We start from the raw sequence: 12,203 nt of genomic DNA, 5'->3' as shown, positions 1-12,203 counted from the left end.
AGTGTGAGCAATCTCTGGGACATTCAAAAAGATGAAATGCTCTTTCTCATGTCACTTAGTGTATGTATTAATGTGTGTATGTGTTAGTGCATACATGTGTGTGTATGTGTGTATGTGTGTCTGTGTATCAATTAGCGTATAATTGTAAGTCTGTGTATGTGTGCATGTGTTAGTGTGTGAATATTTGTGTGTGTATGTGCATATTAAAGTTTGCACATCAGAGTGAATGTAGGCATATATATAGAGAGCTGAGTGTGTGTGTGTGTGTGTGTGTGTGTGCATATGTGTGTATGTGTACATACGTGTGTATGTATATATGAGTGTGTGTGTATATATATCAGTGTATCTGTGTATACATGTGGATATGAGTAGGTACGTGTACATGTCTGTATGTATGTGTGTGTGTGTGTACATGTATGTATATGTGCATGGGTGTAGGTGTGTACTTGTGTATGCGTATGCATGTGTGTGTTTGTTGATGGGAGTGGCACACCTTTCCTCACAAATATCAATATAAACCTTCAATTTATTATTTTCTCATAAAATTTTCGTTTCTACCTGGCTTACCTCAACTGTCACAGGTGCTACTGCTGGCTCTCTGTTGGTTATGATGATAAGGGTTCCAGATGACCCAATCAACAGAACAGCCTCCTTGTGAAATTAACATGCAGGTAGCTGAGTACACCAACCACCCACCCACCCACCCAGCAGAGTGAGCTGAGTGCTTTTTACATGGCACCAGCACAGGCGAGGTCAGTTTTGGCATGGTTTTTGCAGCTGGATGCCCTTCCAAATGCCAACCACCTTACAGTGAGGACTGGATGCTTTTTATGTGGCACCTGCACTGGTAGGGTCACCAAGTAACTTTGCAAGACAAGGAATCTTTGAGAAGGGAGGGGGCATTAGAGGAAGGGATCTTGTGTCAGGTGATGAAAGGTTAGAGTGAGAGAGTGAGACAGAAACAGGTGTCTTGCTGTAGAGGAGGTACATGGTTACCCGGCCAGAGAGAGGGGAGAGAGAAGAGAGGGAGAGTAAGAATGAGAGCAGAAACAGGTGTGTGGCTAAAGAGGAGGGACATGGTTACCTAGAGAGAAGGGGAGAGTTAACAAGAAAGAGGTGTGCTGCTGTAAAGGAGATAAATGGTTACCTATCCAGAGGTTTGAGCAAGAGAAGGAGGAAGAGAGAGTGATCAAGAATGAGGGCAGAAACAGGTTTGTTGCTAGCCATAAATTCAGTTTTCCTAAAGGGATTTAGGGATACTTTTGCAGGAAACACAAGCCAACGAAGGTGTTCCTCCAAGCTCGTTCTACCCGCAAGAAACAGCAGCCAAATCGTCATGACGCAACAATCCTCAATCGTAAAAAGAATGACCACTTTACATAACGTATGAAGAATGCTTGAAAGGAAAATACCTGAGATAACTACATTAGTTAACGCGGTCGTAGATATCTCCAGAAAGGCGAGAGTGTCACGGCTGGAACACCTTACGCTATATGACTGTTTGTCCCGCAGGGTCCGGGGGCTAGAACAACAAGAACCTCCACCACCGCCGCTGCCGTCCCATGCATTTATGATCCCTAGTCACATCTCCGTTCCCGATTAAACTCGGAGCCACTGTGCAGCCGTTAGAACCCCTAGAAATAGCAGTCAAAACCCCTTTAAATCATAACTACTTTCTTAAAAGAAAAGTGGAAATTTGATAGTGAATTCCTAGACATACTTATGTCATGAAAAGGCCCAGATATCTCCAGAAAGGCTAGAGTGTCACGGCTGGAACACCTTAAATTATGTGGTTGTTCGTCCTGCCGTGTCCTGGGGCTAAAACAACACGAACCACCACCACCACCACCACCACCACCACCACCTCTGCCGTTACTTTCATTTACGCTCTCCAGTCGCATCTCCATTCACGAGTAAACTTGGAGCCACTGTGCATCCGTTAGAACCGCTAGAAATAGCAGTCAAAATTCCTCTAAATCATTACTTTCTTAAAAGAGAAAGGACAAATTTAATAGTGAATCCCTAGATATACGTATGTCAGGAAAACCAGCCGGGTTGGTCACGGCTGGAATGCCGTTGATCATTGGTGAGCTCGATCCGGGTTGACCTTTGGACTACAGAGTACATCAGTCACCACCCTACTGTCTTCATTACAGAAAAGGAAGGAGATATTTGAGAATGTAATCTAGGATGATAAGCTGTGTGAAGACAAAAGAGGTGTGCTTATGAGTGCAACGCATTTGATCGTAGTTTTGCGCCACTGGAACTGATCTGTGATTTAAACAACGCAGACGATGATAACCATTTCAATCCGTCAGTCGTACCACGAATCGAATAATGAATGAATGATTAAAAATATATTGATTTCTTCTTTTTTTTTTCCCTAAAAATCTCATTTTCTCACTTTTCTCACTTTTCCGTTGATTAGATTTTATATTGTTAATTTCTAGGTCAAAATTCTCATCGATTCCTGCTCCCTCCTGTCTCTCTCACCTTCCCTCTCTCTTTCTCTCTCCCTCATTCTGTTATAGGTACAGGTGTGGCTGTGTAGTTAAGAAGCTTGCTTCCCAACCATGTGAACTTGGGTTCAGTTGCACCGCTTGGCGTCCTTAGGGAAGAATCTTTCTTCTATGGCCCCGGCTCGACCAAGGCCCTGCGAGCGAATTTAGGAGACGGAAACTGAAAGAAGCCCATCGATATATATATATACACACACACACATACATTTATACAGATTGAAAAAAAAATTGCTTGCACACACACATACATACACATGCACACACGTTACAAAATGAAACTTGAAATTGCGATGAAAATATCAGTATGTGTGCGTGCCCAGCAATCTTATTTTCATATTAATTCTGATATAATTGTAATCTACACCGTCTCAAAGGCATTTGTAGAAAGTTTCATTAAAAAATACCCATTTCTCAAAAAGTTATGAGGAAACAAACCGACTTTTGAGAATTTTCAGAAACTCCCCTTCTCTCCCCCAGAAAATTCTTTTCACAACAATTTTCAATATAACCAGTAATCTATACCATCTGAAATGTACTTGGAGAAAATTTCACTTAAGAATATCCATTTTTCAGACAGTTATGACTCAAAGTTGGGAGGTGGGGCGAACATTTGTGTAGGTATACCCCATTATTTTAGGGCTACATTATTTAATATGCCGTTTCCATTACTAAGTCGATAGTGCGCAATTTGAGGGAACTCTAGCTGCTGTTTCGAGCGACTACACAGAGACATCTCGCTTGTTGGTTGGCTTATCGCATTTCTGGTGTTGTAGTTTAGCCAAGATCTGTCCTGATCCAACAGACCTACGATCAGCAATGACTATCCCGTCTAATCTTCGTGTCATTTCCATTAACAACGGTGTGATACAGAGATTTGACTGTTATTTCTGGCAAGTGCTGCGATCAGGGAGAGGCCCCTTCGTTGACAGACAGAAAGGTAGAACAATATGTGAAGCAGTGTGGAAAGCTTAAATGTTCCGGACAAACTCTTTAAAAGTGTGTTAGGTGGAGTTTGTTCAGAACAACTTTCTTCCTGATAATTAAAAAAAAAAAAATGCTGACCGCCAAAATTTCTCGTCACAGATATACAAAAATCTATCGACAACAAATGGTCGTTTAGAATTGCTAGAAATTGCAACTACACTCCAGTTTTTTAAAAAATTACATGGAATAATGTAGGTCAGAGAGAGAGAGAGAGAGAGAGAGAGAGAGAGAGAGAGAGAGAGAGAGAGAGATGGGGGGATTTAAATTCATAGATGTCCTTCCTTCAGACATATCTGCTAAACTAGTCACGCGTAACATGCCGCCTGCCGGGACGTTCTGAATGGCACGACGCCTAACCGTAAATTACCTCCAGGGTCTGTTTTTTTGAGTAGTGCGGCTCAGGCAACCCGTTTCTCGGAAAAGGTTACCCGTGCCTGAGCTAAACAATATAAACTACTCATATAGGCGCAGGCTGTGTGGTAAGACCTTTTCTTGGGCCCGACCAAAGTCTTGTCAGTGGATTTGGTAGACCGAAACTGGGTGTGACTTGACAGGGAATTAGCTGCTATTTCTAGCTCGGCGATCGATATACCACGCAGGAGCTTCCATTTCGACATGTATATGAATCTTATATTCTAACTATCTTCGGGCAGTGGATAGCGGCCATGCTGGAGCTCTTCAAGGCTTTCAGTCAAATCGACACAGTACTTTTTTTTTTGAAGTCTGCTGTGTAGTGTATGGGTCACTTTTGGCAAACTGCTAAGTTACGGGGACTTAAACAAACCAACACCGGTTGTCTAGCGATCGTAGTGGGGTGATAAACATATAGACACACATACATATATATGTATGTATATATATATACACACACACATATGGATGTATGTACATTTATATATATGCACACAGATATATATATATATATATATACATACACATGTATGTATGTAAATTTATATATATATATATATATATATATATATATATATATATATATATATATATATATATATATATACACACGCACACACACATATATATATATATATATATATATATATATATGTGGGGGGGGGGTTCTTTTAGTTTCCGCCTTCCAATCCACTCACAAGGTTTGGTCAACCCATGGCTATAGTAGAAACATTTATTCCAGATGTGACACACTGTAGGACTGAACTCAGGACCATGTGATTGGGAGGTAAACGTCTTACCAAACAGGCATGGAATTTCAAAACGTTATGAATTAAAGCTACACGCCACCTCCACTACCACCAGAAACATCAACGAACCAACGAACGAGTCACTCTAAGTGGTCACTCAACAAGCTAGAAATAGCAGCTGAATCTACTTGACTCAGACCCAAATGTCTTAAACGCGGATGAGTACACAGAACAATATTAAGTCCCATGACGAGAAGACAACTGGAATGTCTTCCATTACATGTCTGCTCATCACCATAAAAACATTACATGTGAAAGCCGATATGAGAGAAGGTATTTTCTCATCTCCTCTCTCTCGCTCTCTCTCTCTTTCTTTGATGATTTTTCCCGGCTGCCTTGTCTTTTTATGGAGATGGCAGAGTGGTTAGATCGTCGGGGAATGCCCTAAGGTACTTGTTCCGGCTCTTTACGTTCAAATCCCTCTAACATCAACCTTGCCTTTCATCTTTTCGGAGTTAATAAGATAAAGTACCAGTAAAGTCCTGGAATCGTTGAAACGACCAAAACTTCGACCATTGTCTTTTTTCTCTCATTTTCTCTTCTATTTTTTCTACTTATCGTTTTTATCACTCCCTCTTGTCAAATGACTGCTTTCTTTCTTTCTCTCACATACTTTTCTCTCTTTCTTCCAAAATCTTTTCGTTCTCACACTTCCTTCCTCGTGTCTTCATTTGTAGCTAGATGTACTATCTGTCAAAAAGATAAAGATGGGGGTGGTCACAGTTTTTCAACATCTTTGATGTTTGGGCTTGTTCCATCAACATATGGCTTGAGAATAAATAAAAACACAGAAAGCAGAAAAGCCTCATTCTAGATATACTGGTGTTTGAATAAAAGACGGCACGGTCACGTTTGGAATGTCTTTGATCACAGATTTGGTGGATCGCGATTAACCAAAGAGGCTAAACAAGAACTTTCCTAGTGAGAAAGTTAAGGACAAAGAGGGGGAGAGATATACACAGATAGATAGATAGATAGATAGATAGATAGATAGATAGATAGATAGATAGATAGATAAGGAGAGAGAGAGAAAGAAAGAAGTAGTGTGAGAAACAGATGTGATAGAGGGAGGGGAAAGTGGTTGACAAGAAGAAGAGATATGAAGAGACAGGTAAGATATAGAAAGACAGGAGACAAGAAGAGAAAACAAGGGACTAAGTGCCAGGGTTCCGGCGGCTTCTATTTCCGCTTACTGAGTGTTAGACAGCGCCGGCAATGATGGATCTCCCTTTCTCTCTCTCTCACTTTAACAAATGCATGCGTACTCCTACATGGGTGTATAAATATAGACACTCACACATATGAATATATATATATATATATATATATATATATATATATATATACATGCTCACATACGTGTATGTATACGTATATATATAGATACACGTGTGTGTGTGTGTATACATACACACATACATACACATATATATGAGTGGGGTATATTTACACGTACACACGTACAATACGCGGATGTACAAACTAACATAACTTTCGAATTTGCTTTGCAAGCCGAAAATGTACTTTGCCAGAGTCATAATGCCAATAAACACACACCCTGACTGTATTTAGCCCAGTTTCAGGTACAGCAAAAACTGAAGTGAACAACAACCAGCGCGTGTTTACATTGGCAGTATCATCCTCCCAAAGATCAACTACACACACACACACACACGAAGTCTTCGCAGTTCCGTCTACCAAATTTACTAACAAAACAGTTGTCAATCTGAGACCAAAGAGCTGTGTAGTAAAACTGAAAGCGGATCCACGTGATTGCAAAACAAAATTAACCGCACAGTCATGCTTACGACGATGAGAAGAAACGTTTATTAGTAACTTATGCAATGGTACAGTCTTTCTCTCTAATGAAGTTCTCAGCAGTGCACTCTTTAGGCATGGGCTCACAGAATAATTACTCAGGGATCCTCACGGACCCTAAGGGACTAAATACTAATCTATGTATGTTGTTATTGTGTATGTAAAGGGTCCTAGTTTTCGCTTTGCCCATGGACCTATAATGCTTGCTATTAAGTCCTGGGTTTGGTGTAAGAAGACAAGGCTGTTGAGAGATCGTTCCTGTCTTGTCTACAGCTGCACAGATAAAATGTGTGGTGTAAACACTTTGTTTATTTTTCATAGCAAAACAAGAACTTCAATTTTTACGAAAGCATTCCTTAAATTACTTCGAATTATCTTCAAAGAGCACGAGACATCCAAAGGGTGTGTTCTGCTCTCTGAATTCACACATACACGCGCGTGCGGATGCAGTCATACAACGTGTGTGTGTATACATTAATACACTGTATGCCTGATCACATTCATTGTGATCTTGCCTGAAGATCGCAGTGGCGTGAAACTCGAGTCTCCAGACAAACTTAGTTTCACTTTCAATAAAAAAAAATCCGTATCTTCCACAACACGTATTGATCACTCCATTCTCATTCGTCCGACATAAGCCAATATGCGATTTAATTACACGCACACACACGTGTCTGTGGGGGTGGGGGTGTACATACATATACACGCACCTACATATATGTACACACCCATCATCATCATCATACGTATCAATTAAGAATGCAGCAGCAACAGCCACTATGAAGTGAAATAAAAAGTAGATAGATGGATAGATAGATAGAGAGAGGGATAGGTAGATAGATAGATAGATAGATAGAGAGCGGGATTGAAAGAGGAAGAAATAGTGAAAGTGAGTGAGAGAAAAAGAAAGAAAAAAAAAGAAAAGAATGCAAACGAAGAAAGTCTTAGTATGAAAGAAAAGGAAGCTAAGATGATGGGGCGCAGTGGAAGAAGAAAACAGCTTTATTATAGTTTTAGATATTTGACAGATAAAGTTGATAAAAAGGGAAAGTGTGGAGAAGATAAGAAGAGGAGAAAATACACAAACTACAATACAAATGAAAAGCAGGACAGAGTAGAGCCATGACAAGAAAAGTAAGAGAGAATGATTGATAAATTAATGTATGAAGAGAGAGGGAGAGAGAGTGATAGATATGAGAGAGAGACAGACAGACAGATAGTGATAGACAGGAGAGATAGGTAATTATAGATATCTAGAGAAAGAGAGAGAGGTAATGCGAAAGAAAGAGAATGACGGGAAGGAGAGAGGGGTAACCAGAAAGATCTAGATAGATAGAGAGATATAGGCAGTGTGCAAGAGGAGGAGAGCGAGAAACTGACAGAGTGATAGGAATGAGAGAGGGTTAACTGTAAATGGCTAGATAAATAGATATAGGTAGTGAGAGAGGGAGAGAGAGAGAAACAGGGTGACAGAATAGAGAGAGAGAAAGAGCTATGAACAACTAGATAGATAAATAAATAAAGGCAGTGTGAAAGAGGGAGAAAGCGAGCGACAGAGACAAGGAGAGAAATAGTGATAGAAAAGAGAGAGAAGTAGCTATAACTATCTAGATAGATAGAGAGGTATATGCAATACGAGAGAGAGAGAGTAATGGAAAAGAGAGAGAAGTAGTTATAACTATCTATCTCGACAGAGAGACATAGGCAGTGCGACAGAGAAAAAAGAGTGAGAGAGTAATAAAAAGAAGAGAGAAATAGGTATAACTCTCTAGATAGGGAGAGAGTTATAGGCAGTGCGAGAGAGACAGAGTGAGAGAAAGGACAGAGTGGTAGCTGTAAATATCTCGATAGGCAGAGATATATAGGCAGTGCGAGAGAGAGGGAGAGAGAGGCGCGCGCGTGTGTGTGCGAGAGAGGGTGAACAACATGGACACGGATTATATTCTGCAGATTTTCTGGCATGAGAAATTCTGGTTACCTGTCGGTACGTCGTGGACGAATCTGGAAAGTCATGAGAAGAATGTATATTACCCCAAGGCAAGGGACATGTCTTTGGCAGTGCTGGTCGCGGTCGTCTTTCTGGCTTTCCGATACTGTTACGAGAGGTAAGTTGGTCGCTCCAGGCCTTTTCCTTCCCACCAAATCATATCTGTGTACAGACTGTCTCTGTCCTCGTTAGATGCCTCGTGTCTCTATACATCTATATACACACACATATATATACACACACACGCTAATATACACATGTTTATATATATATATATATAATATATATATACATAAATATACACATAAGTGTATATTTATGTGAGTATAGATCCATATATGTTTGTGTATATATTATATGTGTGTGTGTGTGTGTGTGTACACATTGTATACCATGGTGACCACATTCTAATGTTTCGTATATATACCTTACGTACCTCAGCGTCTCGCAACCATTCAACAACAAGTATACACAACTTTTATATGTATATATAATATACACACACATATTATATATACATATGTACATGTGCGTGTATGTGTGTGTGTATATATATATATATATATATATATATATATATATATATATAAAGCACGTGTGTTTGTGAAGGATATATATATAATATATATATATATATATATATATATATACAATCAAACCTACTCATAATCAAATCATCGCACCTATATATATATATATATATATACACACACACACACACATATACGTATATATATATGTGTGTATATGCCCACACGTCTACGTCTGGTGTGTGTGTGTGTAAATCGACTCAGTATATAACGTGGAACAATATGAAATTGACATGCTTTATTAGTAAATATATAAATAAATATGATCCACATAGACACACCGTATTATATTGTGACAGACACACACATGACGTTATAATAGACTGGAGTGCACAACGCCATGGCACTCACTCCTCCTTACCTATGGAAGTCACACATCACCACGATGCTATACTAGTTTCTAGTCACACTTAAAAGACCATTGACACTATTGTGCTAACTTCGTTCTGCTGTGTATACAATGGTACCACATTTCAGGATCCACCCCTCACTCGGCTATACACAGTATTTTCTATATACACTCCACATGCACTCCGATACCATTTTACTAACCCACTCATCGGGGGTTGGGACTTGTTACACTCGCTACACCTTGATACAGTCAGAAACTGTCATACCACACCATTTTTTTTCTTTCACAATCGTACGGCGAGATATCCCCCATATATATATATATATGAAACGAGAAAAGTCTTCTGGTGTGTATATGTACTGTGATGTCTATATCTATGTATATATCATGTATGTGTGGTGTGTATATTATATACATTATGGGTCTGCACTAATTATTTTATTCAACCTAGTTCGTGTTCTTTTCTTGCCCATCATTTCCTGTTCGTCTCCGTACACATGTTATCATTTAATGAGATGTACATGTTTTCAATCGTCGCATTTCTATTTACACATTTATATTTTTTCTATAATAAAATCGTAGCGGCGGCCGGCATACTTGAGTAACTTTATACCAAAGTTTTTCTGCTTTTCTAATAAGAATTCATAAACAGCTCACACAACATATAACCTACATTACAAGCTATAAATGTTTTCAAACAGGCACGCGGCCACATTTTGGGGGCGAGGCAACAGTTAATTTAGATCGATTTCTGTTCGTGATTGTATCGACTCCCCATAAATGGTGAAAGATAGGGTTTAGTGGAAATTTGAACTTTGCATGTAATTAAAAACTGCTTGACATTCTTGTCCCACATACTACATGATCTTAAATAGAAATAGAAAACAAAACGCACACAATCGACGTGATGATTTCTACGGTGTGTGACAGCATTCGATTAAATCGACCACAACACTTAACTGGTATTTATTTTTATGGACACCAAGACAAGATGTAAGACAACGGTTTCGTCACCGGCGGGATTTGAACTCTGAAGTGGACATAAAGGGACGTAACTAACTACTGTGTGACATTTTTGCCAACGGCTCTACCGACTCTGCCGCTTCCGCAGCCGTTAATAATAATATTAATCATCATCATCCGTTCTGCTAAATGCACAAGATCTGAAACTTTGGGGGAGGGGAATAGCCGATTACATTGAACCCCAGTGTTTCACTGGTACTTAATCTGTCGACCCCGAAAGGATAATGATAATTTTGTAAGCACAAAACCTGAAGTTTGGGTGAGGGTTAAGTGGATTACATCGGCGCCAGTGCTCAACTGGTACTTTATTTTACCGATCCCGAATGGATAAAAGGTAAAGTCGACCTCGACCGAATTTGAACTAAGAACGTAAAACCGGAAGGAATTCCACTAAGCATTTTGTCCGGTGTGCTAACGATTCTACTGGCTCATACGATTAGTAGTAATTCTAATTATGGGGGAACAAGGCTTGACATTGAGAGTGGGGTTAACTGATACCATCAACTCCACTGCTTGTCCCGGTCTGTATTTTATCGACCCCCCCCTCCACAAATAGATGAAATGCAAAGTTGACCTCACCAAGATTTGAACCTAGAATCTTAAAGAGCCGGAAGAAATGCTGCTCCATTTCTTCTCTATGGACCCCTTTGATTACTATTTTATTCTGGTGAACTCTCATAGTCCTTCAGTGTTTAAAAACTAGTTTTATAGCATCTTCTTTCAAATTTCCTATTTTATATTTCACACATTAAGTTGTGTAAGTTGATCTCAGTTAGAGAAAGAAACCTCGCTGTTTCTTGCAATACATACCAATACATACACCTAAAGCAAAATATTTACAGGGGCCCTTGAAATGCTATTGCGGATACCCCCAATTTACTATTTTGTTGCATGGACACCACAAAGTCTTATATGGATCCCAGTTGAGAACCACTGCTCCTAAGGATACTGTCAGCCTTAATAACAACTAGGTTATACATCGTCCACACCCACATTCCTTGTCTCGTACTTTCCCTTCCGCTTTTATTAATTTTATTATACGCCTTAGCACGAGGGAAGATGTTTTCTCAGCCGATTTAGCAACTGTTGAACATAGACAACAGGAGATGGAAATATAGGGTAATTTAACAGAATTAACCCCAGTATTTTACTGGTTATTATGGCACTTTCGCTTCTAAACGAATGAGTCGCCAAGTAACTCCCTATTCAATTTAATAATGGTGATGCTAAGAGTTAGATATGAAACCTTTTGCCGCGACTCCCATTATATTACTAGCATGATCATTATTTCACATAGATATAGGTTTGCATGCGACGATTTTAAAGTGTATGTATGAAGAATGTTATAATAATGTTCATGCTTTTCCCAGAGCGAGATATTAACAACATGAGTGGGAACGGAATCTGTCCCATAACGGGTGATTCCGTTTGTTGAGAAATCGGCTGTTGTTTTAGTTCGTATCAATCGTAATCAAGTAAATTTAACTTAATGATCAGAGAAATTCCAGTTGTGGCCATTCTGACATTTCATGTAATCACAACTATTATTACCCAAGCTATCTTTTTTTAAAATTTTTATGATGGCAGCGTGTGATTTGAGGGAGATTTCTGGCCCGCGATGCGTCAAAGTGTGAGTGTATGGGAGGTCGTGTTTACGCGTGGGTCTGTCGAGAAAGAAACTATACCAGAAACATCGTACTAAATAGGCGT

At 39.5% G+C, this 12,203-nt stretch overlaps 1 protein-coding gene across 2 annotated transcripts in view; it reads left to right on the top strand.

Moving 5' to 3' along the window:
- Nucleotides 1-7,919: 7,919 nt before the first annotated feature.
- The window catches only part of LOC106870521 (ceramide synthase 2), a 61,107-nt gene continuing 56,823 nt past the window's right edge, over nt 7,920-12,203 (top strand). The window contains exon 1 of one of the 2 annotated variants that reach the window (XM_014916643.3): nt 7,920-8,646. In XM_014916643.3, coding sequence (XP_014772129.2) covers nt 8,468-8,646 — 179 coding nt within the window. In that variant the 5' untranslated portion in view covers nt 7,920-8,467. The remainder of the gene's footprint in view (nt 8,647-12,203) is intronic. The other variant, XM_052977288.2, reaches the window with a different exon arrangement.

This window comes from Octopus bimaculoides, chromosome 27 (assembly GCF_046866305.1).
Source record: "Octopus bimaculoides isolate indiv1 chromosome 27, ASM4686630v1, whole genome shotgun sequence".
NCBI classification, from domain to species: Eukaryota; Metazoa; Mollusca; class Cephalopoda; order Octopoda; family Octopodidae; genus Octopus; species Octopus bimaculoides.
This window is presented reverse-complemented; position numbering and strand designations above follow the sequence as displayed.